General features: G+C 36.8%; 4 protein-coding genes across 5 annotated transcripts in view; 1 reads left to right on the forward strand and 3 right to left on the reverse strand.

Moving 5' to 3' along the window:
- Positions 1-15,199, reverse strand: part of LOC135072025 (putative nuclease HARBI1) — a 497,753-nt gene that overhangs the window by 31,661 nt on the left and 450,893 nt on the right. The gene's annotated exons all lie outside the window — the stretch shown is intronic.
- LOC135072292 (protein sidekick-1-like) lies at positions 1,837-3,300 on the reverse strand. Its single transcript, XM_063966233.1, has 3 exons — positions 3,062-3,300; positions 2,734-2,757; positions 1,837-2,145 (listed from the first exon to the last, which is right to left on the reverse strand). Exons 1-3 carry the CDS (start codon positions 3,239-3,241, stop codon positions 1,927-1,929), a joined length of 423 nt encoding a protein of 140 aa, XP_063822303.1. The 5' UTR covers positions 3,242-3,300; the 3' UTR covers positions 1,837-1,926.
- On the forward strand, positions 7,643-9,051 carry LOC135072006 (uncharacterized). Its single transcript, XM_063965926.1, has 3 exons — positions 7,643-7,884; positions 8,272-8,295; positions 8,744-9,051. The coding sequence occupies exons 1-3, from the start codon at positions 7,702-7,704 to the stop codon at positions 8,960-8,962; spliced, it is 426 nt and encodes a 141-aa protein (XP_063821996.1). The 5' UTR covers positions 7,643-7,701; the 3' UTR covers positions 8,963-9,051.
- On the reverse strand, positions 12,369-13,833 carry LOC135072293 (protein sidekick-1-like). The gene is made up of 3 exons (XM_063966234.1): positions 13,594-13,833; positions 13,266-13,289; positions 12,369-12,677 (listed from the first exon to the last, which is right to left on the reverse strand). Exons 1-3 carry the CDS (start codon positions 13,771-13,773, stop codon positions 12,459-12,461), a joined length of 423 nt encoding a protein of 140 aa, XP_063822304.1. The 5' UTR covers positions 13,774-13,833; the 3' UTR covers positions 12,369-12,458.

A 15,199-nucleotide genomic window follows, 5' to 3' on the forward strand; every position in this document is an offset into this window, starting at 1 on the left:
TAGCTATTAAACTCCTTGATTTAGAATGAACATTTATGGTGTTAGCCCTAGATTTAAAAATAAAATGTTTCGATTGACATTTGAGCTGTCTAAGGGTTCATTGAACTTTTCTCATGGTTTTTGCATTGAACAATGGTTTAATTTAAAATACAGTCCATTTTGAAGAAACGGCTTTTCATTTATGAACTGCAAGACATCCACCGCCAACAGAAGTGTCCTAGGCTGTGTCGTGTCCTGTTTTTAATCTACATAAATGACCTCCCAAAAATACTAAACGACAAATGTGTACTATTTTCAGATGACATGTGCAAATACCCAAAATCTTAATACGAAACTCCGTGACATTTTTAATACAATTAAAAACTGGATGAGTGACCATAACTTAGAAATTAACTTTAAAAAATACAAAATTAATGCAATTAAGACCTCACCAAAAACTTCCCCTTGAAAATTTTTCATATAATGACATAAAAATAGAATGCGTGGACACATTTACATTTTTAGGACTAAATATAGACACACACGTAAATTGGAAGGCTCATGTACAAAGAGTAAAAACAAAATTATCTACTTATAATTACGCACTAAACGAACTAAAGAAAACTACGGATAAAAAAACAGCTTTAACCGCGTATTATGCCTACGCATACGGATGGTTACGATACGGAGTGATCATGTGGGGCAATAGCATCTGATTTTATAAATTTCATTTTGTATGAACATTAAAAAAATTAAAATGATGATATCAAATTTCTGATTTCACCATACCATTTATATGCATATGTTTACATGGGCTAGTGCCGGCTCATATACCCATTTCCCTAACACCCTGTATAACAAACATTGACATTTCCACCATACTCAACCGGTTAAATTCAATCGATATAAACTACTAAGATCGTTCTGCCTCCTTCCAAAAGTTGCTGTGCCCTAACTGGGTCCACATTGATCTGCTTGAATTGTAAGACCTAAACGCTAAAATGTGGTGAAGCAATAAATAGGTACTAGATAGGTAGTACATACTAAAAATATAACTTAAATAAAACAAAAACCCAACTGCGTAAAAATGACCTGAAAAAATAGAAAAAACACAACTTAATATTTACAAATGCATTCGAACTTCTGAGGCATCAATGACTAGTTAAAAACAAAATTGACAAATATAGTACTATTTTAAATATGAGTCATTAATTGTATTGCATAAATTACTACAATAGTCCCGTTACCCCTCTATCTAAGCTAAATAACGCTTGGATTCGCGACGTCACAATAATCCAGCGGATGTTGGGATTAGAACTACAAGGTCAAGTTTTACCACAGGCATCTCCGTCGCTGGTTTAAAGTTGATCCCAGGTTAATGTCACTTGTCAGTAGTGCAGGGCTTCCCAAACTTTTTATTTAAGTACCGTGACATCCTTGGAGGGTTTCTATTTTCTTGCGATACAATATTTTGTATAAATTCTTTCTCTACATTTATTTTCGATCGCCTCATCATGACGCCCTTGGGATAATGCACGTACTGTTTGGAACCCTGCGTTAGTCATCAAGCCTAATCAAGAGCTTTAAGGCGATTTAATAACGTCACACAGTAAGGTTGTTTACTTGTCTTAACGAAAACTCTACCGTGATTTTGGGCATTATTAGACCAACGAGAAGCGATACCAAATGTAAACAAACCCAATGTCATGGGTGAACCCGTTTTGTTGGGAGAACGAGACATTATGACAAATACACAAGATAGGAAGAGACAGAATATATTGTCAACTCGACAGTCGTATCGACTTTTTGTATCGCTGCTAGTTGGCCGTACTTTACTTAGTTTTTTAAACAAAAAGATTGTGCTTTTGCTAAGAGTTTATTTCAAAATCAAAATAAAAGCAATACATGTTCATATTAAAGAGTTCTTGAAAAAGATTCCTTCATTGTTTATTCCATCACAGTGTAAGACTGGCGTCCATGCGGCCAAATTGGGCTATGGAGCATGACCCACCTACGGTTGGACCACTCACTGGTCGCAGTTCTGGTGAAGGCCTGGACTCTCGCAAGGTACCAGGTGTCCAACTGAAGGCCTCCTACACTGGCGCTTTTCGTACTCGCGTCAACTACGACCTCCCCGTGTATGTTGCTCTGATCGTCGGATACAACCTGGAAAAAAACGTTGATTTATTAATTTTTTGTTTATCATTGTCTTATTTTAGCGTAGGTATATTACTTGAATACTGAACAAATTAGGCGTCCTAAATATATCTACACAAAATATTAGTGCTGAGTTGTGGAGAAAAATGTAATATTATCTCAATTTTGCATGCTATTGTATATGCCCAAAGGGGCTAAAGACTTTAGCTGATCTATACTAATATTATAAATGCGAAAGTTAATGTCTGTCTGTCTGTCACTCTTTCACGCCTAAACCACTGAAGCGATTTTGATGAAATTTGGCATAGAGATAGTTTGGGTCCCGGGAAAGGACATGGGATAGTTTTTATCCCGGTTTTTGAAACAGGGACGCGCGTGATAAGGTTTTTCTGTGACAGACAAAATTCCACGCGGGCGAAGCCGCGGGCGGAAAGCTAGTAAAAAATATATCAACATTAAATTAGATTACAGTAATTATTTGTAACTCTGCTAGCAAAAAAGGTCACTTTAGGGTTAATAACTATTGTTGTAGTTACAATTAAAAGAAAAGCTTATCTTGTTCAAACTAATAAATAATTACAAAGTTGTATGACTTACCGTTCCCTGGTCCCACACTGTCATCTGAAATGAAACATTTTAATCAATACTTTGCTAAGTTTTACTAACAAATTAACTTTGAAGTAAATAAAGACAAGTCCGAATACTCGTAATATCAATGGAAATGAAAATTGTCTATCTCTATATTTGTCATAAAAAACGAGAAAATGGTACCTACTTTTGAGTTTAGGAAAAATTGCAAAAATATTGCAAAAACCGATCAAAAATTTATTTTTATGCAGAAACTACTAAAGTTCACTATTTATATTATAATTTCAACTAAAGTGCAAAACTAAAATAAAAAAATATGGTAAATAAAATCTATAACCCTATATCCAAGAATTTCTGGGTTCTCCACAGGGCTCCATTCTAACAGCAAGGAGTTGTCATCAACTCTACGAAATGTTTCGAAACGGGTTACTCTTGGAGTAGGAATTTGTTCAGCCACCCTGGCCACGTAGGCCTGGCAAGCAGCCACGAACAGCAAGAAGAATAAGCACTTCATCATCTTGATTTGGATTGTCTATGACTTGTCAACTCGAGGTCTAATACTGCAATGCCTTGGTAGAACATCGTACAGGTATAAATAGTCGTTTGGAGATAAGGATATTGTGATTAGAGAAAATTTGATAGCCTCATTTGAATACTTATAATATTCTTAGGTATGGTCAGTACTTTCTGGCAATCTGAATTCAATAACTAATCCATTGATAAAAAATACGTTAATTAACTTATCAAAAATTAGTGACTGTCATCTCGAGGTCTGATAGTAGTATGAGTCACAGGTATGAGTCACAGCCGTAAAATTTTTAAAACTTGTTTTTTATAGTAATTATAGCTTTTGCCCGCGGCTTCACCCGCGTGAAATTTCGTTTGTCACAGATCGTCATAAATTCGATGGGTGCCTGGAATAAAGCCGCAATAGCCATATCAGCAGTTTTCCGATTAAGTGATTTTCGTTATCTGGGGGTCCCTATACACCTTGTGATTTTTTTTCAGAATTTTATCTTTGAAACTGGCTGATTTACCAAAAGCACTATGGATATTGAATCGTTATTCCCGGAAATTTGTTTACCAGAATAATCGTGGCATGTTCAATGTTAAAAGTTTTATTTCAAACTTCTACAAGTAACGGTCATTGCGGCTTTGTTCCCCGAAACAAACTATGTGTACCAAGTCACAATAAACATTACCTATTTGTACAATTTCTTTAAACTTTCTTAAGTAATAATACTTCATGGTGTTCTTCTATGCAATAAAAATATGTTGATTGGATTTACATTAAGCAATGCTATGTACCTACCTGACAACTGCTGGAACACAGTAATGCTGTCAACATTATTGTTATGGCGACAGACTTAGGAAGATAAAGGGGACTTAGGAAGAGAAGAAGGAGGGATATTTGGTTTATGTTCATTAAAACTTATTTATAATAACAATATGTTTCGGCATTGGAGGTAAGCCATAGTTCCTCTGAAGTTGAAGTTTCCTTCTACCTTGAGCCTGATCACAGTTTCCACCAGGTGCGATGAAGGGCAAAAGCTTCCTTGCTGAGAATAAAAACATGTTCTGTTCAGTTATTGTCTCTAAATCAGTTCTACGTAATGTAAACTTAGAAGATTGCCCATATTAATTCACTTTAAGAAAGTCAAAAACATTTAGCGACTTACCACTTTAGTGGAGCGATTACAAAAAATAGTGGCCTATTAAGTACATGTTTTTTTTGTATTATTATGAATGTCCAGACAACTGCGCAGTTTTTAAAATTATTTTAGACCTATGAAAGTTCTTATTTTTTATTATTTAAACATTTAAGTTGAAATTTTGAGAATGTTCTGCTAAAACCATTTTTTTATGTTTCTAGCAAAAATTTTAAATCTTGCATCAAAGATAGGAAGGTGAATATTTTTTTCAAACATCTGCAATTAATAGCGATATTGTCAAAATAAAGAAATCTGAGATAAGTCAACCCGAAAAAAAGATAAGTTTTTTTAAAGCCTACTAGGTCATGAAATTGAAAAAATGTTACAAAATTATTGATAACTTCTAAACTACGAAAAAGCCGCGGGCAAAAGCGTGTAATATTATAATATTATCATTATGTACTAATGAATTCCACTACTTTATATAAAGATATCAACGAAACACTCTAGATATTCAACTTTGTACTCATTTCGATACGGACCATATGAACATATAATGTACACAGCATTCACCAGTACATTTTCCAAGTCGATCATTAAATTCAAGCAAACCGCTATTACTGTATTTGCCATACATCCTTCAGATCAGCGTACAACGCTGCAATACACTATTGCTGTATGATTAATTTCGCACTTTTTACCGGAATAAAACCACAATGGACTCTTACGGAACCGACTTTCAATGTGTGAAGCGGCAATATGTATTTCTACCTTTTTTAAGGTATATTCTAAGCACTATAACCTTATGCACATTATATGTTACTCCAGAAAAAATAACGCATCGTTTGATATACAAACCATTTGGATACGCCTCGTAGTTTAGTTATTATTTAAAAAATTCACTAAATCTCTTCTCCTGTAAAATTGTGTTTTGTCGATTGTGGCTTTATTCCCGGCACCCATCGAATTATAGCCTATATGTTATTCTGGGTTATAAACAATAATACTGTAAAGTTTCATCAAAATCCGTTCAGTAGTTTTTTGCGTGAAAAAGTAACAAACATCCAGACATAAATAAAAACTTTCGCATTTATAATATTAATAGGATTATTAGTTTATTATCACAGTGTACCATCACAGTCCGCTGGCGTCCTCCAGTAAGATTGTTTTTTGTCGCGGAGGAAATGCTTTGCGCTCGTCACCAAAACCGGGGAACCCGGCACCCTGAAAAGGGCGCTGCTCCGTCCTGAAAAGGACGGGGTATACCCACTAAAACCTCCTCGGCGTTCCGTCATCGCCCGAGTGGGGGTGTCGCGAGTATCCGGCCGTAGCCTTAGACTTCCGCGACACCACCAGGGACAGCCCGCCTACACGGCGGATCCTACACGCCCCCATTGTGGGGGGCCGACGGGAATGGCCTGAAACGTCCCCCAGCAAGAATGCAACCCAGCCTAAGTCTGAGTTGCACCATCTTATTTTAACCGTAACAATGATAATAACCGGTGCTTTTTGTATGGAGTTTGACAGATTTTTGACGTTTGTCAAAGTTAAATGGTGCAAGTAAGATGGTGCAACCCAGCTTAAAACAACTTTCTGCGTCAATTTATTTAACTGCTTTAGGCAGGACTTAATTCAATAAATATTTTTCTCGATTAGTAAAACTGATAGCCTTACAATACAACCCGTTTGAGCTAACTGCGCACCTCCCCCCGTTCGCGCCGCCCGTACCAGAGCGACGATGTGACGTCACGGCTGCCAGGTGCTCAGTTAACTCGATCGGGTTGTAGTCATCGTCTTTACTGCAAGTCGTCCGTTGTTAAATCTCAGGGTTTTCCTACTGGCACTCGTAAGTCACGCACGACACATTTTTGGTTCTTTTTTTTATTTGGAACCCTAAAAAGATAGTGATTATTTGACAGCTGCATATCAGTAAGTTCTAGTTTTATTTGTAAACTTTACTTTAATGACTCAGTTATCATGATAACCAGTTTACCCAACTGATTATATGATTTGATCAATGGAAATCTATCAGCAAGGATTAAGAGACAAATTATGATAGTATTTTTTACGCAGCAAAATTGCCTGTCCATACCTACCGCTGGGGGGCGGCAGGTTATGTGGGGCTCTGAACCCCTAAAAACCTGGGGTACCCTAACATTGACTTGCATTGTTATCGTGGCATACAATAGTTTAAATGTGCCTCGTAACAAGGCTCAAGGGCGCCCAAAGTGCGATGGAGTGGTCTATGTTCTGAGTTTCCCTGCGTGATCGAATCAGAAATGAGGACATCCGCAGTGACCAAAGTGACGGGCATAGCCCACAGAATTGCTTAACTCAAATGGCAGTGGGCGAGGCACGTAGCTTGTAGAGATGATGTCGGTTGGGGCAGAAAAGTTCTCAAGTGGCGGACCACGGGCCGGAAGACGTAGGCTGGTTTTAGTGTCACGCGGACCGTCCGGTGCGGATCCGCTCCGCACGGCCGATCTGTATGAACTTCTAAGGAGCGTTTTAGAGTAATGCGGTCCGGAGGAACCGCTCGCTCCCTAGCAGTTCATACAGATCGCGTGACACTAAAACCAGCCGTAGTGTGGGCAGGCCCCCCACTACGTGGACCGACGATCTCATGAAGTTCGCGGGAAGTGCCAGGATGCGGGTAGCACAGGACTGTTTGGAAAACCTTGGGGAGGCTTTTGTCCAGCAGTGGACGTTGGGTGAAATGAACGAACGATGACCCTGGATTAAAAATTAAATAAAGAATTGCCTTAATGACCAAGGCATTTGAAATTGACTTTATTTTAAATTGACGCTATAGCTTAGGTACTGAAAATAAATCAATGTTTTTCAATGTCTTGAACAAAACACGACACGTCATCATCAGCCTATCAACTGTTTTACTGTGATAGTACACTGTTATTATATTATAGAAACTGATGATTATCACTATAAAAAAGACTTTAAAAAAACATCATAATAATCATAATCATAATATCTTTATTGCTTCATGTGGTACAAACAAGGTATTAAAAATAAAATAGTCCCAGAACATGAGCCCTTGATCCCAGATCATCTTGCGGCTGTGACTCATACTAAGTCACAGATTTTTGATAAGTTCATTAAATATCTTATTACTAATTTTTATCAACGGATTAACTAATTGAAATTAGATTAATGTAAAAAATAGGTCTTTATCTCGTCGCCATTATTATCAAATTTCCCCAATCACAGTTCTTTATCTCCAAACGACTATTTATACCTGTGCAATGTTCTACCAAGACATTGCAGCATCACACCTCGAGTTGACAAGTCATAGACAATCCAAATCAAGATGATGAAGTGCTTATTCTTCTTGCTGTTCGTGGCTGCTTGCCAGGCCTACGTGGCCAGGGTGGCTGAACAAATTCCTACTCCAGCAATAACTGGATTTGAAACAACATTTCATCAAGATGGTGACAAATCCTTGCTGTTAGAATGGAGCCTTGTGGAGAACCCAGAAATTCTTGGATACAGGGTATAGATTTCATTTACCATAAAATTTTTGTTTTAGTTTTGCTCTTTGGTTTAGCAATATTTATAGTGAACTTTAGCAGTTTCTGCAAAAAATAATGTTTTGCAGAAATCAAATCGAAAGCAGGTATCGTTTTCTTGTTTTTTCTGAAAAATATACTTGATTGTTCACTTGTCTCTGAGTGAGATAGATATTATTAATTTCCACTGATATTATTCAGTTTTACTTCAAAGTGATTCTCACTTGAAAGTGTAGGTACCGACGACATCATAAAGGTAGCAGGAAGGCGCTGGACGAAGGCCGCTACCAACCGGGCAACATAAATCATTGGAGGACGTCCTATGGCTGAAATGAAATGTAGCAAATATTGATATCGATATTTATTTTCAGATGACAGTATGGGACCTGGGATCGGTAAGTCATACAACTTTGTTTAATACCCACTTAACCTAAGTATATTACCTACTATTATAATTATTACTATAGTTAGAGCAAGATTATTTATTCTTTTATTTGTAACTACTCGTACAACACTTCAGATGACAGTATGGGACCAGTTATTTACCCACCCAACAGTTATTAACCCTGGGCCCTGTAGTGAATAACACACATCCATGTGTGACTTTGTTGCTAGCAGTGTTACAATTTACTGTAATCTTATTTAATTTTGATATAATTATTATTAGCTAACGTTAGTTTAACGTTTCTGGACATATACAATAGCATGCAAAATTGTAACAATAAATTACAACATCACATTGCAAGTGTATTTTCAGGACGCCAAAATTCAGTATTCAAGTAATGCCTACGCTAAAAAAGATAATGATAAACAAAAGCCTAATAAATCAACTTTTTTTTGCAGGATCTAGCCAACGAACAAGGCAAGATATTCAGCGAGGTTGTAGTTGACGCTAGTACGACCAGCAGCAGTGTAGGAGGCCTTCAGTATGACACCTGGTACTTTGCGAGAGTCCAGGCCTTCACCAGAACTGCGGCCAGTGAGTGGTCCAACCGTAGGGGGGTCATGTTCCATAGCCCACTCACACGGGATGGACGCCAGTCTTACACTGTGGTGGAATAAACAATAAGAAGAAGTCTTTGTCAAGAACTCTGTCACTTGAACATGTACTACTGTTATTTTTATTTTGAAATAAACTCTTAGCAAAAGCACTGTTTTTTGTTTATACAATTATCTATACTTATAATAAATCTGTAGAGAGGTCAATTCTGTACCTACATGAAATATATTTTCAAAATAACTATCAGGGGGTGATTAGTGATCGATACTGATGCCAAAAATGCAATCAGTAAAATTTTTGTCTGTCTGTCTGTATGTTCCTTATAGAAACAAAAACTACTCGACGGATTTTAACGAAACTTGGTACAATTATTCTTCATACTCCTGGGCAGGTTATAGTATACTTACTAGCAGAGTAGTGAAGGGAAATTTTGGGAAAACGGGAGAAGTTACTCCATTTTTTAAGCTTCCGTCGCGTGTGCAGCCTTAATGGTAAAAGTTACACAGAAATCATGTATGACGGAAATATATTGCAAAATGCAAAATGTCCACAAATAATCGAAATATCCGAAATAGACAATATTATTATGAGAAGTTGTCTTTTAGCGAAGTTGACGTTTTAAGAAGTTGTAATTTCGAGAAGTGGACATTTTGCATCCCGGTTGTCATTCTGAGAAGTTGTCATTTTGATGACTAAGCCATATAAAACTGAAAGACTGACATAGTGATCTATCAACGCACAGCCCAAACCACTGGATGGATCGGGCTGAAATTTGGCATGCAGGTAGATGTTATGACGTAGGCATCCGCTAAGAAAGGATTTTACGAAACTCCACCCCTAAGGGGGTAAAACGGGATCCACGCGTACGAAGTCGCGGGCGGCCGCTAGTAATGTTATAAAGTTATAAGGCCACAGTGGTTTGCAAAGTTACATTCATCCCACTACAAGAATAACAATCATTCTAATTCATGAGGTGATTAAGACGCCACCACGCAGGCCCTGCGTAGAGGTTTGTGTAAGGCAAATAGACAACTATACTGGATGATGTTAGATCGCCTTAGGCCTCTTGGATAGGTTTTATATGACTAACGCAGGGTTCCTAAACAGTGCGTGCATGTCAGTCCCAAGGGCGTCATGGGGCGATCGAAAATAAATGTACCTAGAGATAGAGATGAGTGGTAATTTCCAAAATTTTGTGACGCAAGAAAATGTGTCACAGTAAAAAAAAGTTTGGGAAGCCCTGCACTAATGACAAGTGACATTATTAACCTTGGATCAACTTTAAACCAGCGACGGAGATGCTTGTGGACTTGATCTTGTAGCTAATCCCGTCATCCGCCGGACTATTGTAATGTGATGTGGCGAACCCAAGCATTGTTGAGCTTAGAAGATAGAGGAGTTGACAGGACTATTCTCACCTCTCGTTCCCACCACTGCAACTCTGTGTTGCCAGGATCTACAGCTTGACCGCCATAAAGACCCAACCAATGAAGGTCAAGTTTGTCCCGGGGGAAAATTAAACTGTCATTGGACCCGCAACGAAATTAATCAGAAGAACATAGGAGGAGTTTGGGACGGGACTATGTAGTAATTTATGCAATACAATTAATGATGTACGGCATTGGAATACGTGGACAGTGGACAGGCATACGAGTGGTTCAAGTCATATCTGTCAAACCGAAAACAGTATGTAGAAATCGAATATTTTGACGAAAAAAATAAAAGTACAAAATTTTATAGATCAGACGTAGTGCTAATGTGTCAGTCTATACCTCAAGGAAGTGTCCTAGGCTGTGTCCTGTTTTTAATCTACATAAATGACCTCCCAAAGATACTAAACGACAAATGTGTACTATTTTCAGATGACATGTGCAAATACCCAAAATCTTAATTCGAAACTCCGTGACATTTTTAATACAATTAAAAACTGGATGAGTGACCATAACTTAGAAATTAACTTTAAAAAAGACAAAATTAATGCAATTAAGACCTCACCAAAAACTTCCCCTTGAAAATTTTTCATAATATAATGACATAAAAATAGAATGCGTGGACACATTTACATTTTTAGGACTAAATATAGACACACACGTAAATTGGAAGGCTCATGTACAAAAAGTAAAAACAAAATTATCTTCTTATACTTAATTACGCACTAAAAGAACTAAAGAAAACTACGTATAAAATAATAATAACATATAAAAATAATAAGCTCCAAAGCGTACAAATAATAATAATAATAATTAAAAAAACAGCTTTAACCGCGTATTATGCCTACGCATACGGATAGTTACGATACGGAGTGATCATGTGGGGCAATAGCATCTGGTTTTATAAATTTCATTTTGTATGAACATTAAAAAAATTAAAATGATGATATCAAATTTCTGATTTCACCATACCATTTATATGCATATGTTTACATGGGCTAGTGCCGGCTCATATACCCATTTCCCTAACACCCTGTATAACAAACATTGACATTTCCACCATACTCAACCGGTTAAATTCAATCGATATAAACTACTGAGATCGTTCTGCCTCCTTCCAAAGGTTGCTGTGCCCTAACTGGGTCCACATTGATCTGCTTGAATTGTAAGACCTAAACGCTAATGTGGTGAAGCAATAAATAGGTACTAGATAGGTAGTACATACTAAAAATATAACTTAAATAAAACAAAAACCCAACTGCGTAAAAATGAACTGAAAAGATAGAAACAAGACAACTTAATATTTACAAATGCATTCGAACTTCTGAGGCATCAATGACTAGTTAAAAACTAAATTGACAAATATAGTACTATTTTAAATATAAGTCATTAATTGTATTGCATAAATTACTACAATAGTCCCGTTACCCCTCTATCTAAGCTAAATAACGCTTGGATTCGCGACGTCACAATAATCCAGCGGATGACAGGATTCGAACTACAAGGTCAAGTTTTACCACAGGCATCTCCGTCGCTGGTTTAAAGTTGATCCCAGGTTAATGTCACTTGTCAGTAGTGCTGGGCTTCCCAAACTTTTTATTTAAGTACCGTGACATCCTTGGAGGGTTTCTATTTTCTTGCGACACAATATTTTGTATAAATTCTTTCTCTACATTTATTTTCGATCGCCTCATCATGACGCCCTTGGGATAATGCACGTACTGTTTGGAACCCTGCGTTAGTCATCAAGTCTAATCAAGAGCTTTAAGGCGATTTAATAACGTCACACAGTAAGGTTGTTTACTTGTCTTAACGAAAACTCTACCGTGATTTTGGGCATTATTAGACCAACGAGAAGCGATACCAAATGTAAACAAACCCAATGTCATGGGTGAACCCGTTTTGTTGGGAGAACGAGACATTATGACAAATACACAAGATAGGAAGAGACAGAATATATTGTCAACTCGACAGTCGTATCGACTTTTTGTATCGCTGCTAGTTGGCCGTACTTTACTTAGTTTTTTAAACAAAAAGATTGTGCTTTTGCTAAGAGTTTATTTCAAAATCAAAATAAAAGCAATACATGTTCATATTAAAGAGTTCTTGAAAAAGATTCCTTCATTGTTTATTCCATCACAGTGTAAGACTGGCGTCCATGCGGCCAAATTGGGCTATGGAGCATGACCCACCTACGGTTGGACCACTCACTGGTCGCAGTTCTGGTGAAGGCCTGGACTCTCGCAAGGTACCAGGTGTCCAACTGAAGGCCTCCTACACTGGCGCTTTTCGTACTCGCGTCAACTACGACCTCCCCGTGTATGTTGCTCTGATCGTCGGATACAACCTGGAAAAAAACGTTGATTTATTAATTTTTTGTTTATCATTGTCTTATTTTAGCGTAGGTATATTACTTGAATACTGAACAAATTAGGCGTCCTAAATATATCTACACAAAATATTAGTGCTGAGTTGTGGAGAAAAATGTAATATTATCTCAATTTTGCATGCTATTGTATATGCCCAAAGGGGCTAAAGACTTTAGCTGATCTATACTAATATTATAAATGCGAAAGTTAATGTCTGTCTGTCTGTCACTCTTTCACGCCTAAACCACTGAAGCGATTTTGATGAAATTTGGCATAGAGATAGTTTGGGTCCCGGGAAAGGACATGGGATAGTTTTTATCCCGGTTTTTGAAACAGGGACGCGCGTGATAAGGTTTTTCTGTGACAGACAAAATTCCACGCGGGCGAAGCCGCGGGCGGAAAGCTAGTAAAAAATATATCAACATTAAATTAGATTACAGTAATTATTTGTAACTCTGCTAGCAAAAAAGGTCACTTTAGGGTTAATAACTATTGTTGTAGTTACAATTAAAAGAAAAGCTTATCTTGTTCAAACTAATAAATAATTACAAAGTTGTATGACTTACCGTTCCCTGGTCCCACACTGTCATCTGAAATGAAACATTTTAATCAATACTTTGCTAAGTTTTACTAACAAATTAACTTTGAAGTAAATAAAGACAAGTCCGAATACTCGTAATATCAATGGAAATGAAAATTGTCTATCTCTATATTTGTCATAAAAAACGAGAAAATGGTACCTACTTTTGAGTTTAGGAAAAATTGCAAAAATATTGCAAAAACCGATCAAAAATTTATTTTTATGCAGAAACTACTAAAGTTCACTATTTATATTATAATTTCAACTAAAGTGCAAAACTAAAATAAAAAAATATGGTAAATAAAATCTATAACCCTATATCCAAGTATTTCTGGGTTCTCCACAGGGCTCCATTCTAACAGCAAGGAGTTGTCATCAACTCTACGAAATGTTTCGAAACGGGTTACTCTTGGAGTAGGAATTTGTTCAGCCACCCTGGCCACGTAGGCCTGGCAAGCAGCCACGAACAGCAAGAAGAATAAGCACTTCATCATCTTGATTTGGATTGTCTATGACTTGTCAACTCGAGGTCTAATACTGCAATGCCTTGGTAGAACATCGTACAGGTATAAATAGTCGTTTGGAGATAAGGATATTGTGATTAGAGAAAATTTGATAGCCTCATTTGAATACTTATAATATTCTTAGGTATGGTCAGTACTTTCTGGCAATCTGAATTCAATAACTAATCCATTGATAAAAAATACGTTAATAAACTTATCAAAAATTAGTGACTGTCATCTCGAGGTCTGATAGTAGTATGAGTCACAGGTATGAGTCACAGCCGTAAAATTTTTAAAACTTGTTTTTTATAGTAATTATAGCTTTTGCCCGCGGCTTCACCCGCGTGAAATTTCGTTTGTCACAGATCGTCATAAATTCGATGGGTGCCTGGAATAAAGCCGCAATAGCCATATCAGCAGTTTTCCGATTAAGTGATTTTCGTTATCTGGGGGTCCCTATACACCTTGTGATTTTTTTTCAGAATTTTATCTTTGAAACTGGCTGATTTACCAAAAGCACTATGGATATTGAATCGTTATTCCCGGAAATTTGTTTACCAGAATAATCGTGGCATGTTCAATGTTAAAAGTTTTATTTCAAACTTCTACAAGTAACGGTCATTGCGGCTTTGTTCCCCGAAACAAACTATGTGTACCAAGTCACAATAAACATTACCTATTTGTACAATTTCTTTAAACTTTCTTAAGTAATAATACTTCATGGTGTTCTTCTATGCAATAAAAATATGTTGATTGGATTTACATTAAGCAATGCTGTGTACCTACCTGACAACTGCTGGAACACAGTAATGCTGTCAACATTATTGTTATGGCGACAGACTTAGGAAGATAAAGGGGACTTAGGAAGAGAAGAAGGAGGGATATTTGGTTTATGTTCATTAAAACTTATTTATAATAACAATATGTTTCGGCATTGGAGGTAAGCCATAGTTCCTCTGAAGTTGAAGTTTCCTTCTACCTTGAGCCTGATCACAGTTTCCACCAGGTGCGATGAAGGGCAAAAGCTTCCTTGCTGAGAATAAAAACATGTTCTGTTCAGTTATTGTCTCTAAATCAGTTCTACGTAATGTAAACTTAGAAGATTGCCCATATTAATTCACTTTAAGAAAGTCAAAAACATTTAGCGACTTACCACTTTAGTGGAGCGATTACAAAAAATAGTGGCCTATTAAGTACATGTTTTTTTTGTATTATTATGAATGTCCAGACAACTGCGCAGTTTTTAAAATTATTTTAGACCTATGAAAGTTCTTATTTTTTATTATTTAAACATTTAAGTTGAAATTTTGAGAATGTTCTGCTAAAACCATTTTTTTTATGTTTCTAGCAAAAATTTTAAATCTTGCATCAAAGATAGGAAGGTGAATATTTTTTTCAAACATCTGCGATTAATAGC

The sequence above is a fragment of the Ostrinia nubilalis genome, chromosome 5 (genome assembly GCF_963855985.1).
Source record: "Ostrinia nubilalis chromosome 5, ilOstNubi1.1, whole genome shotgun sequence".
Lineage (NCBI taxonomy): Eukaryota > Metazoa > Arthropoda > Insecta > Lepidoptera > Crambidae > Ostrinia > Ostrinia nubilalis.

What these genes read in the sequence shown, in the direction of transcription:
- LOC135072006 (XM_063965926.1), top strand. Translation starts at nt 7,702, where the DNA reads ATGATGAAGTGCTTATTCTTCTTGCTGTTCGTGGCTGCTTGCCAGGCC. An exon ending in CAGAAATTCTTGGATACAGG is followed by an intron (nt 7,885 to 8,271) that starts GTATAGATTTCA and finishes ATTTATTTTCAG; the next exon opens with ATGACAGTATGGGACCTGGG. An exon ending in CAGTATGGGACCTGGGATCG is followed by an intron (nt 8,296 to 8,743) that starts GTAAGTCATACA and finishes TTTTTTTTGCAG; the next exon opens with GATCTAGCCAACGAACAAGG.
- LOC135072293 (XM_063966234.1), bottom strand. Translation starts at nt 13,773, where the DNA reads ATGATGAAGTGCTTATTCTTCTTGCTGTTCGTGGCTGCTTGCCAGGCC. An exon ending in CAGAAATACTTGGATATAGG is followed by an intron (nt 13,290 to 13,593) that starts GTTATAGATTTT and finishes GTTTCATTTCAG; the next exon opens with ATGACAGTGTGGGACCAGGG. An exon ending in CAGTGTGGGACCAGGGAACG is followed by an intron (nt 12,678 to 13,265) that starts GTAAGTCATACA and finishes GTTTTTTTCCAG; the next exon opens with GTTGTATCCGACGATCAGAG.
- LOC135072292 (XM_063966233.1), bottom strand. Translation starts at nt 3,241, where the DNA reads ATGATGAAGTGCTTATTCTTCTTGCTGTTCGTGGCTGCTTGCCAGGCC. An exon ending in CAGAAATTCTTGGATATAGG is followed by an intron (nt 2,758 to 3,061) that starts GTTATAGATTTT and finishes GTTTCATTTCAG; the next exon opens with ATGACAGTGTGGGACCAGGG. An exon ending in CAGTGTGGGACCAGGGAACG is followed by an intron (nt 2,146 to 2,733) that starts GTAAGTCATACA and finishes GTTTTTTTCCAG; the next exon opens with GTTGTATCCGACGATCAGAG.